At 47.5% G+C, this 12,982-nt stretch overlaps 1 protein-coding gene across 1 annotated transcript in view; it reads right to left on the reverse strand.

Annotated features, from left to right (window-relative positions):
* Positions 1 to 997: 997 nt before the first annotated feature.
* Positions 998 to 12,982, reverse strand: part of GPC4 (glypican 4) — a 110,500-nt gene continuing 98,515 nt past the window's right edge. The window contains exons 4-9 of the mRNA XM_058712318.1: positions 10,134 to 10,299; positions 5,069 to 5,199; positions 4,822 to 4,968; positions 3,903 to 4,039; positions 3,100 to 3,275; positions 998 to 2,998 (exon numbers count right to left, since the gene is read on the reverse strand). Of these exons, the coding sequence (XP_058568301.1) occupies positions 2,796 to 2,998; positions 3,100 to 3,275; positions 3,903 to 4,039; positions 4,822 to 4,968; positions 5,069 to 5,199; positions 10,134 to 10,299 (960 nt within the window). The 3' untranslated portion in view covers positions 998 to 2,795. The remainder of the gene's footprint in view (positions 2,999 to 3,099; positions 3,276 to 3,902; positions 4,040 to 4,821; positions 4,969 to 5,068; positions 5,200 to 10,133; positions 10,300 to 12,982) is intronic.

A 12,982-nucleotide genomic window follows, 5' to 3' on the forward strand; every position in this document is an offset into this window, starting at 1 on the left:
CAGAAGGCCAAGCCGGATTTTGTGTGGCATCACCTACATCTATTTTTATGCTGGTTCTAGAATCACAGGTGGCAAATTCTACTTCATGTGAACTGTTAGGTTTCTAACACCGAGGGAGGAAAGTTTTAACGTGCACATCGATTCTCTGTCCTTTGCCTTTTATCAAAGAATAGGTGCTGATTACAGACTCTTTTCTGAAATGAAATGTACATCTAAGAGTCGTTAAAATGTTTTTTTCTTAAGGTACAAGAGTGGTGAAGTACTGGGAAAGAAAAAGAACTTCCAAATGACTTTGTAAAACACAAAGTCACATGCTATGAACGGAGACTCTGGAAAAGTCAGGTCTACTAACAAAGCTTTTATTCTGCCTCATACTCTGAACTCTTAAGATTTTAAAATATTCAACTTGCCTTTATTCTTTTTTGGTGTGTGTGTGGGGGGGGGGGGAAGAGTGGGGTGCAACGGTGAGCCTGCCAGCTGGTTAGAAGCCAAGAGTTATCCAGTCAGATCTGAACGGAAAAATCTATGATTTGTTTATTCCATAGTTCAAGTTCAAAAGCAAGAGACAATTTAAATAATAAAAGGGTAACAGGGAAAAATGCAAAGAAAGAAAACAAATCCGTCAGAGTCCAGAAGAACCTTCAAGAATATTTAATTCGGAAAATGTTATTGGTGTAGAGAACTTGACTGAAAGAAAACAGCTGGGCAGAGTTCAAGGTTTTAAATTAAAAACAATCTAACAAGGTCTACGGGGATAACTCTTTGAGCCACAGTTTGGAGACCAGATTCATTTCTACCAAGTAAAAGTAATAGCAGTCTAAGCTAAAAAGGAAATTCCTCACAACTGAGGTAGTTACTAAGTATCAGCACACTTTCCAAGTTCTCACAAGGCGGCTGAGCTATTTACAATCCATTTTCCTCATACATAAATGGAGCACCTTTTCAATTTTGTCTTCTGTGATTTGTTTAAAAAAAAAAAACACTTATACACACCAGCCAGAATATGCCTATTTTATTAACATCATGCTTTAATAAATAACTGGCTACTTCTAATAAAATTAAGCCTCTGTTTACAACAGCCCCCAATATTCCATTTGACCATTCTGCAGAATTTGGTGTAAAAAGTTGAATGAAATGTAGACCCTGAGCTATCAAGTAATTATGTTTCAATATAAAAATAGAGAATTACTCTTACAACTGAAGATTGAACAAGAACACAAACCACCTCTCTGTGGGTTTTAGCTTTTGTGGAATCGGTTGGGATCTTAATGGCTGTCTAGAGCAGGAAGAGACGTGCAGAATTTTCTTTCTGAAGACTTTCGGGAACTCCTCCTTAAAGTGATTTGTTACATTCTCATAGTTTTATGAGCTGTCGTTTGTGAGGATACAAGCAACGGGTTCCTAAGGGTCACCGCTAAGATACCGTCTTCTCAGATCTATCTCCTCTCTCCCATCCCCCTCCAAAAACAACATCACATGAAAAGATTCCGGACACTCGGATCACCCCTCCCCCCGCCCCCGGTGGACGTCTTGGCCGTTAGGGTGGCACAGCGCTGTGAACCACTGCCAGTCCTTTGTCTTTTTCATCAGAGAGGCCTGGGCAAGAAGACTCAAGCAGGACACCTTAGAAATCTTTTTTACACAAACTGGAATCCAAAACCAAATGCAAATGCACAGACACAGACTTTTTGAATGTTGACAGCTATCCCGTGAGCCCAGGCTGTACCCTGGTTCTGACTAGCCCCCAGACAGCTCCCTCCACTATATGGCTGGGTTTGAGATCCGGTACACCATAACAGGGGGGACCAAATGAGCTTATCGGTCACTTATTTCGGCCATCGGGGTACCAATTCAAAGCAGGTCGGCGTGGACGTGAAGACCAGCATACAGCGGCTTGCTAAACTCGCCTGGATAAAACACAAAAAGACAAAAACCCACCCCCGAGCTAAGTGTGAACATGTGGTAACTGGGACATCCTGAATGCCTTCTATATTTCCAGGGAGAGTGTATTCAAAAGAAATCTTCTTCTAAATGGGCTACACTTTAAGTATAAACGGGTTTAAGGAAAGGACCGATCTGTGATCTTAGTTTGTGTAACTCAATTCAACCAAGATGGGGACAGTCTGCAGTCTCTTCCCGTCCCTGGCCATAAACGAGGCATAGCCTTCTTCTTGTACTGATACTCGAACACAGCGAACGAGTGTTTCAGAAGCCCCCTGTACGGCCTTCGCGATCTGCCCTAACTTAGTAAAAAACAAAATCACATCCACTCGTCTCCAGAGAAGGCAACTAAAACAACAGGGATAAATGGAAATTTCACTGCTTGTTGGGCTTTTCCTTTTAATAAGATAACATGTACAGCTATGTAATATTTCAGAAATACGTACATGTTACATGCCAAGAAAGGACCCTGGTTTTCTTGTAAGAAACAAGGTGAGATCATAATTGAAGGAAAACAAAAAAAAACCCACAAACAAAAAGAAAAAAAAAAAACAACAAACAAACAAGAGTGATAAAGTCACAAATGCACAACTAACTACAGTTCTGTACCTACACTGTTAGCCACGTTTAACAGGATTCCAGGGGAGCAGGAAGTGACTTGACATCCAAGTCCCTTTTCCCCGCAAAACTGAATGAAAACACAAAGTCAGCCTTTTTGAAACCAGTGGCCACATAGTAAAAACTGTACATCGTTGTCCATTCATTTAAAAAGCAAAGTCACTAGGATGGTATAAAAGTGATAACCGGTTGCCTCCTTAACTTTTTGACGGAAACTTTTTCTCGACAATCAAGAATTATCTCCACTCTCTCTGCATAACCAGGAACAAGATGCAGGAGACAGCGAGGAGGTAGGGCTGCGCCCCAACGCGGGTGCCGGTGCCGCCGGTTTTATCACTGGCGCTCTTCCCCGAGTGGTCAGTCGCGTTGTACTCCAACTCCGAAGGGCACTGCTGATACTCACAACCACTGCCGCTTCCCTCTCCACTGCTCTCATCGCCTAGTGGTTAAAAAAAACGGAACAGAGGTTTCATTCTGTTTGTTCTCGTCACAAGGTGCCCAAGGACGAGGTGTAAATCTCAAACCGCGACAGACGCTTACTGATATCAAAGAAGTCCACGTCATTCCCGTTGTACGCGTTCTTCATTTTGCTGGTCATGACCCGAAGGGCCATGATCTGACGAAGGATCAACATGTCCGTTTTGCTGGTGTCGACCTGGACCTCTGGGTTATTGCCCTGGTTGGCTAACCCGTTCCCCGTCACTGCGAACAGGTATCTGAAATGAGAAACGACCCTGTGAAGATGATCAGTAAAACAGAAGGTCGCCAAAGATCACCAGAGAATCCTGCTTGGAGTCTAGTTATTTCCACGGAGGGCGATGCCCCGGAAGTTCTTCCGCTTCTAAAGAGCTTGGATTTCTCCTTTTCCCGGGCAGGCATCTTGTTTCTCCAATTTGATGGGAACCTTTTGGAAAGCAATGGAGGTTGGTGGCTCAGAGTCAAGTGCCGATATGGAGGCTACGGAGCAAAGTTGCTAAGTGTCTAGGGGGAGGGACGCAAGACGTCACCCGAGAAGAGCACGAGACCTTTGGAGAACTGGTGCTTTAGGAGGCGAAGCTGGTGGGCAAAGACCCACAGGGACCGAGTACCATAAAGACGAAACTACTGGAACGGCCTGAGCCCTGGCTGCAGCCCTCACGCAGGGTTGGAACTGCCGTCACAAACTTCGGGCCCAGTACTCTTTGTAAGTAGCCGGGTGCCTTCCCAATGCCTACGGGGTAAAGCCCATTCCTCAGAACGTCCAGAAGCCTTCCACGTCACTGCTACCTACTGTGAGATGCTCCAGGATGCCTCCTTCAACTGACTACAGACACGGCCCCCTCTGGAGCGCTCCCGGGGCTGACCTGCTCTTGCCTCTCCCGTTCCAGCAGCCATCCTCGTTGCCATTCCCAGCGGCCATCCTCTCGTCATTGCAAACGGTGCTGGGCAGAGAGGACCAGAACTTTTTGGCCTCTTTCAGCTTCTCCTTGACATCGGTAACCTAATGAGGTGGGGGGGGGGGGGGGGGGGGAAGCAAGTGCTCTGTAAAAAACTCACGGCCACCTAAACGTGTGTCTTCTGATCATTTCTAAAGTAGCTCCAGAGTGCTATGTAATTCATTTTCAACTTGAGTCACAAGAGAGAAATGCAGATCAAATGTACACAGAAAAGAGCAAAATCACGCCCATGAACTAAGAGTCGAAATGCAAGCTCTGAACGAGTTGCCCGGATCCGCTGCCCACTCTGCCTCTTTATTACAACTACGATCTGCCGCCTGCCAGCCTCCGTGCCCTGTAGATACAATGAGAAGACACCCTGTCTTCCCACCAGGCTTTTACACTCTGGCTCAAGCATCTAGAGCAACCCCTCTGTGAAAGTGAGTGCCTGTCATCACGCTCCCTCCTCCTACTGTATGCACAGCCTGCTGCCACGTGCTCGTACTTTCCGACCGTCCCAGCGCTTACTACACACCCTCTTTGTCACTTAAGCCTGGGATGTCGGCTTCTCCCTCTTTGCTGGGGCTGAGAACGAGGATGAGTCTTACCGCGTCCCTATAACATGCACAGCGATGGGCGCACAGTACATGCATCACGTTTCCTAACTACGTACTGACTTTATGAGCTAGAAAATCAGAGGCAGATTTATTGACATCCGCATGCAAGTTGCTTGAGAAGTTTCACCTGAAAGACCCGCACTTGAAAGCCTTCCCACTAAAAATGCATTCGGAGCAAATGTTTTCAGTTCTTTGCCATTAAACGCGGCCGTTCCTGCCAAACTGCTCACCAGGCGGTCCAAACTAGTGCCGGCTGCTGTGGTTGGGCGTTCCTCAGGGTGATATGGTCTGAAGCGAGCGCTGAAGGCACCTTCAGAGATGGAACGGGAAATCCGGCCGGCCGGGAGGGGCTTGGGAGGTCCACATCCCTGGAAAACCTGCATTGAGGCAAGCACGAGTCACATTAGGGGAGTCGTGTCCCAAGCTGGAGCAGGGGAGGGGCTCTGCCCGTCCTTTCCAGTGTCCTGCCTTCATTACCTTCTGGGACACTTGCACACTGTTCTCTTGCATATTCATAATAGCATCGGAAATCTTCACATCGATGGGGTCCATGACCGATTCGATGTTGAAAGGGCCCTCGAGCCTCTCCGCCACCATCAGCATCGCGTCTAACATGACGTTTGGGGAAGAACAATACAGCATAAACAGTAAATCGTCAGTCTGGCCTTGGGTCATCAGTGTGGTTATTTTATTGTCTCTCGTTTCGGGGGGGGGGGGTGGTGGGAGGAGGCATGCATCATAATTCATGTTTTTGTTTCTTTTTTAAAAACGTTTTATTTATTTTTTTGAGAGACAGCATGAGCAGGGGAGGGGCAGAGAGGGGGACAGAGGATCTGAAGCGGGCTCTGTGCTGACAGGCTGACGCCAGTGAGCCCAACGTGGGGCCGGAATTCACAAACTGCAAGATCATGACCTGAGCCGAAGTCAGTCGCTCAACAGACTGAGCCGCCCAGGCGCCCTTTACAGCTTTTTCTATTACACCGAACTGCTTTTAGTCACTATGCATTGCTAGCTCTCTAAAGTGTGAAGTGGCCAGGTGAATGCTCTATTCCACAGCAAGGAAACCCAATCAGGAATGTTCTATTATACTGATTATTCATTCCTTCGTGTGTCAGTGGCTATCACTGTAAGGCTGTCCGACTCAAAAACGCTAATCTGTTAAAATCCTGGCATATCCCTTTCTTGCTTTCATTTTTGAAATGAAACCCTTTCAGATCCCTGAGTGCACACCTGCAAAGTACAAATGACAGTGTTCCTAGGAATTCTAATGACTTTTCAAATAATGACATTTTGAAAAATGCAATTTTGTGTTAAGATAAACTTCCCATTTCAAACGCAAGGGCCTCGAGTAGTAACGCAAAAAGATGTACCTCCTTTTTGTTCTGGTGAAAAGACAACACAAGGCCACAGTACACAGAAAGCCACGTGCTCACAGCGTGAGTCTTCACGGATCAGTCTGCGAGTTACTTTCACACTCTGGAGGAGTCTAGAAGGCTTCGGCACACACGGACTCTCTTAAAATACGCTGTACTTGTTTGTCTGCCGTATGCGCTCGTTGGGATTATGAGGCTTGGTGTTTTCCGTGTCCTCTAATTTTCACCAAGAAATGTCAGGCAAATTGGATGTCCGAATGGGAAAAGGACACTCCTGACAAGCACTGGACTTTTCAACTTGTTCTCTCCCCTTTCCACTCTAGTGCCGAAAGCACGGCAGAAGGGTAGGTAGGCCCCTGTTATCCACAGCCTTCAGGTAGGCCAAGGACAGCTCCTAGAAAGGAGGGCTAGTTTCCAGAAGATTATTATGTGCCCTTTTCAAAGAAGGCCGCAGGCCACCACGTGGATCTCCTACCTAAACTTTCCAGTGCAAAGGAGTTTTAGCATCAGCATATCAATGACACCAAATTTGGTCATCAACCTTTCACCTTGAACCTAGGACAAATACAACACACCATTTTAAGGCACGGGGATCATTGCTCTCAACTGCAATGGCGATGTCACAAACCACAAACAGATTTCCGTGAAATGCGCTTTTTTTTTTTTTTTTTAAGTAATAACAAATGAAGTTTCAGGTTGCATTGTGCTAAGCGCCAATAAAGTGACGCTTCCAACCTCTAAGCAAAGGCTGCCGGCATGAATATACCATTGTCCTAGAGGAGGAAAAATGCTTTTGATGTGCTAGCAAAAGGAGACTTTTGTAAACAAGTGGAGCACAACTTAAATGTGTTCATCATTGTCAAAGCATCAGGGCTGGCACGTACAGAAAGCACATTCTTCGCCGAAGAAGTCGCTTGCTCCAAATAAAAATATTATGAATAGACAGATAATAAACATCCAAAATGCAGAGCTTTAAACAAGAAAAAACAACCAGCGCGTTTTGAAACTACTTATTCCCCTAGTGGCGAGGAAAGGCCAGATCGCTAATGTGTTTGTGAAAGACTGAAAGGAAACATAAACCCGATTCTTCTGGCTGTTTGGCGTCTTTGTAAACTCTGGGAATGGAGGGAAGCCGGGCCTTTGTTGGGGCCGGTGCCATGGCGCTGGGCGCTGCGCGGCTGAAGAATGCGCGAGCTGCCTCCCACCCCCGGGGGAGTCACGGTCGGCCGTCAGTGAGGCTCTTCCGTAGGAGCCCTGATGTCGAAGCCCCAAGAGACATCCAAAGATGGTTGGTTTGGTGTTTTTTCTTCCGGCTGGTCTAGGCTGCCGGCCTCTTATTTGCGGGGTGTCTGACTGGTTCCTGCCTCCTGCCAGCAACCCTAAGACCCCAATACAAAATTCATGCTGGCAGCAACGTGTGACATGAATAAGGCTGGCTAGGAGTCAGATGACTGTTAACGCAGCTACAGTAGGTGATGGAAAACGAGGCGCAACCAAGCATCACTTATGCTTTTCCAGAAACTGGCTTTGTTTCGGTGGGGGGGGGGGGGGCGCAGGGGGGCGGCGGTGGGGGGTAGTATTTGGCCGACCTCTTGAACCAACCTCTTCCAAAACCAAGTCCAGGGCGCTTCAAACTGCTTGGATCCATTGGATAAAGGCTGACCACACTGTAGATGCAACTCAGAAGGAAAAGGAGGACGTGGCGGCCAGAAGGCAGATGTGTCTCCAAGGGTCTAGACCAACTGCGGGACTTCAGTGCTCAGGTTATTTGGCACTGGGTCGGCCCCGCCCCATCAACAAAGTGTCCCCTTCGCGCTAGGCAAAGCGATTCCTTTCACACTGTGCCGCCAATGATCAGAAACCCACACCTTCGGCCTCATGACTGACTGGGAGAACAAAAGGCAGTTTCCCCGACTTAACCCCAAGATCTGATTTAAAGAAGTGGGGGTGGGGGGAAGCCCTTGACCATTCATTAACTGCAGCCGTTTAAAGGGGAAAGCAAAATTCTTTGCAAAGAAAGGAAAAAAAAGAACTTATAGCTGAGGCATGTAAATTGGGAGTGAATTCCACAACCACAGAGCAAATTAAACCCTGGTGAAAATTCATACAAAAAGCACAGGGGATGAACAATGTCTATTATTCCCGGCCTTTTAGACAGAAAGAATAAAATACCCATTAAAAATTAGGTTTAGATACCATTATACACCTCATCCCTCCAAAAAAGGATCATTCCAAATAACTGAGGAAAATTGATTCAGAAATCCTATCGATTTCCACTTGGGTTTAATTTGGTTTCTTGAAAGGGAACAGATGTAATTTTTAAGACTCTCAACAAGAATAACAGCAGCACCTCAGCCTCACAGTACCTGGTTGAAAACATTAATTAAGCCAAGCCAGAGCACGGTTTTGATTTATTGTGGGCCCTTGGAAAAATATTTTGTTAAAAACGGGGGAATTTGTGTTTTAATGCCACGAGTTACAGTTTCTGCCAGACGTGTTCGAACAAAGGAATTAGTGCAAGGGACACGCCCCCCTCTGCACCTTACTCCTAACGGATCCGGACACAAGTTGGCAAAACTGGGTGACCGTCACCGTACGTCGTTGGTACCGTATGGCGAATTCTACTCCTTTGCCCCGAGAACTAGTACGTGAGGTGTTATAAAGTAAAAAGGCTAACCAACATTACAAAAATGAAGTTAGCAAAATTGAACTGCAAATGTGGCATTCGGGTGTGGGGGTGAGGGTGGGATTAAAAAAAGAGAGAGAGAGAGCAAAAGCATCAACTTTAGATCTGGAAATGCCACGAGCTTTCCTTGCCATGGGAAACAGTCGAAAACAACGATCTCCCCCCTGGCTTCATTCTGGGCATGATGCGCCATTTGTCCGCGTGTTGCCTTCGCTGGTCTTAGGCCTTCCCTTTCATGGGATTCGGCTTTTCTGCATGTAGATTTTTTTTCCTCAGGTCTTCTAGCTTTGAGCTATTTAGGCTACAATTGTGCTGAAGTGCTTAATATTCACGTCTTTTTTTTTTCCCCTGTGTCAGTGTGCTCAAGAATCTGCTGGAGCCAATTTATTGATGCATTTTCAAACAGACTTAATATGGTAATTAGCTCTCATGCAGACTAGAAAGCATTCTCTCCCACTCCAATCCCCCCCCCAAAAGTGCCAGCAAATTGTATGCACTTAAGTTCTGCAATTACAAATATGTGACTGGGGGCTGGGGGAAGAAGCGAAGTTTGCTTTTGTGAGCTGTTAGTATGTGTATTCGGTGCCACTATCACAGGAACGTCCATACTGATGTTTTAGGACTAAGCTATGCATGAAAAGCACGTCAAGGGAGTCGATGACTGGACATTTAAATTAGCCTTCACTTGTCCTTCCCCACAGATGTCGATTAACCCTCTCGGAAATTGGGTCCTTCGCTTACATGGCGGTCTGGATGCCGGGCTTCAGGTGCACGTTGAGAGTGTTTACCTCTAAAATGACTAGATCAAGAGCCCCTCCGTCCCCACCAGAGCGGTCTACTTCTATCAAATCCTCTATAGAAACAGAACTCCTAAATTCTTACAACTGGATTGCACTTCAAATACCCAAGGGGTATCCGTCCAGTATGCAGAAGATTTGGTCACAGTGTGACAGGTGTAATGATTCAAAAGCTCAGCCAGTGGGGTGCCTGGGTGGCTCAGGGGGTGGATTTCGGCTCAGGACATGAGCTCATGGGTCGTGAGATCAAGCCTCGAGTTGGGCTCTATGCTGACGGCACGGAGCCCGCTTGGGATTCTCTCTCTCCCCCTTTCCCACTCAATTCTCTGTCTCTCTCTGTCTCTCAACATAAATAAATAAGCATAAAAGGAAAAACAAAAAACTCACTCAGTGATGGCTGTACTCCAGCATCTACATGGACACAAACCTATCGTGTTTAACGAAAACTGACCTTTAGGAGGAAAATGTCAAAAAATCCCATTCTCATTATTAAAACTTGCTACTCACCGTGTCTAACGTCTTCTACAAGTAAATGAACTTGTAGAACGGTATGAACTCTGAGTACAGTCAGAACCCTGGCAGACAATAAATACTGAACAGAACTTTCACAGATGACAATTACAACATTCCTTATGGCTGGCGTTGAGCTACCTCCAATGACACAAATACTTCCCTCTCTTACTCACCTATGAAATTGTTCCACTCAAAATCAAGATCCCCTTGGTGGGCCAAACAGCCTCTCATAATGTTTGAGCAGTAGTTGTAACATGGCTTCACGGTCACGAGCCCCTGGCAGTGGGAGCAGTAGACCATCCTCAACAAGGCGTGGGTACACTGGGCAGTGGGGTTCACCTGGTTTGGGAGAAGAGAAAGACAATGGTGGGGCCAAGATAACACAGAAATTCCAAGTCCATCAAGCTGACCCTGAAGGTTGGGCCACAAATTCAACCTGAGAATGAGTTGTGACAGACCATGCTGAGCGGGCCTGGCCTGCTTCTTCTAGAGGAAGATTAGATAAAAGGAAGGAGGGAGGCTGGGAACAAGGGTGGAGGGAGGGAGGAACAGGGCTTAACCTTAAATCATCAAGGTGCATGGATTTCCCACCCTGTAGACTCCCATTCTTCCTCCCTCCCAGTCCTTCTCTGCCTTGCACACACTCACTCACTCTCATTTTCCATGGCTCAATTGTTTCAAAGTCCTCTTACAAGTAAATCTCCGGGATCGGCCACGAGACACAGCAGAGGTGACCTCCTCCTGCCCGCCATGCCTGGCCTGGGGTGGCCTCTGCCTTGCCAGACTGGGACCCAAGCGTATCTTCTTCTCAAACACACAGACCACAAGACTGTCCTTTGAACCTTAATCCCCCAATCAAGGTTTAAATTTTTTTTTTTTTTCAACGTTTTTTATTTTTTTTTATTTTTGGGACAGAGAGAGACAGAGCTGAACGGGGGAGGGGCAGAGAGAGAGGGAGACACAGAATCGGAAACAGGCTCCAGGCTCCGAGCCATCAGCCCAGAGCCCGACGCGGGGCTCGAACTCATGGACCGCGAGATCGTGACCTGGCTGAAGTCGGACGCTTAACCGACTGCGCCACCCAGGCGCCCCTACCCAATCAAGGTTTAGAAGGGTACCCAGTCTGTACTCCATTCTGTGCCAGTAGCTATGCAGAAGGGAAAAAACAACAAATACTCTACAGACGTGAATCTGAGTAAATGTAAACGTGGGGTGAGGCGGAGGCCTTCCGAGGCCCGGGAGCAGTACAACACAGTGTTCAGGGGGAAACCTGATGGAAGAGAGGAGGCTTCAGTTACATTTTGAAGAAAGGGTTGGATTTAACTGGCCAAATGAAGGGAGACCGTCCAAGCCGGGGAGAGGGAAATGAACACGGGCTGTAAGAGGGCGTACCGAGCGGGTGAGGCTGAGCAGGTGCGGGGACTAGGACTGAATGCCAAGGAAGGAGGGTGCGTGTGGCCAGGGCCTGAAGGCACATGAAGACCAGGCAGACACGGAGATTCCATGTGGCACGACACAGGAGGCGACTAAAGTTCATGACGAAGGGAAGTAGCAAGGATGAAAAACCGTACCCAGGTCAGACTGGGCTGGCCGTCCACTTAGTGTCTGCTTTATACTTATTGTTTTTAATTTATTTTCTTTAAAAATTTTTTAATGTTTATTTGTTTTTGAGAGTGTGTGGGGGTGGGGCACGGGGAGGCAGAGAGAGAGGGAGACACAGAACTCGAACTCACCAACTGTGAGATCATGACCTGAGCCACTAAAGTCAGACGCCTAACCGACAACCACCCAGGCGCCCCAACTTCTTTTTTTTTAAATGTTTATTCATTTCTGAGAGAGAGAGAGTGAGAGAGTGAGAGTGAGTGAGAGAGAGAGAGAGAGAGAGAGAGAGAGAGGGTGTGTGTGAGTGGGGGAGGGGCAGAGAGAGGGAGACAGAGGATCTGAAGTGGGCTTTGCGCTGACAGCAGAGAACCGGATGTGGGGTTCGAACCCACAAACTGTGAGATCATGACGTGAGCCAAAGTCAGGCGCTCAACTGACCGAGCCACCCGGGAGCCCCTCCTCTTTCTACTTCTATACGGTGATGCTGTCTGAGGCCCGCAAGAGCTGGTTCCACGGGCCATACGTTTTCATCGATGCTTAGAAAGCGTGGCTAGGCATCACTCGCTGGCAGCTGCCCAAAGGTTCCCGTCTTCCATTCTCTCTCTCCCCAGCCTCGGCTTTTCGGGGTCACTAGGAGAGGATTAGTGCATCCTTCTCGGTCTGCACACGTGAACTTTACACCAGCGCAGGGAGCACATGCTGGGACCCAGGGCAGTCCCAGGGTCTGGGACTGCCCAGACCCAGGGCAGTCTGGCTGCGCACTTCACCTCCTCCGCGTGACTTCGGATGCCGCTTATCAACAGTACCCTTAGGAACAGGAACCGGGGCAGAGGTCGGGGGGCGGGGGGGCTGGAACTAGCAGGAGAAAACCTTAACACCTTTGGGCTCCTACCTGATGTATACACACACACACCCTCTTATCTTCACCAGACCTCTAGCCTAAAAGGGGCGGGGCGGGAACATCCAAAAACAAGGTGGTACCCGTTTATGTTAAAGTCAACATTCCCTATAAAGAATTAGGACTTTTCCAAAGTCTTAACCAGGCCCATGTTAGTCCTTTTAATTATGTTTTAACGTCCAGCGTAATCTTGGCTCCCCAACCAGTCTGGATAACTAAAAGTTCATTCCTCTGAAAGTCACAGGCGGTTAACGCCTGTCCTCCCCACCCCCTCATTTTGTGGATGAGCAAACAGGCCTGGAGAGAGGAGGTGGCTGGACAATCCTGGCGTCACACAAGTCAGAGCTGGAAGGGGCCTTAGAGATCACATAGTCAGGCTCTCACATTTAAGAGATAAGAAAACCAAAGCCAAGCAGATTAACTGACTTGCTGACAGTCACCCTGTACATCTGATTCTAGAACTGCACCTGATCAAACATTTCCCAGACGGATCGTGCTTCCCTGTCTTCTTATTACACACCA

The sequence above is a fragment of the Neofelis nebulosa genome, chromosome X (genome assembly GCF_028018385.1).
Source record: "Neofelis nebulosa isolate mNeoNeb1 chromosome X, mNeoNeb1.pri, whole genome shotgun sequence".
Classification (NCBI taxonomy): Eukaryota; Metazoa; Chordata; class Mammalia; order Carnivora; family Felidae; genus Neofelis; species Neofelis nebulosa.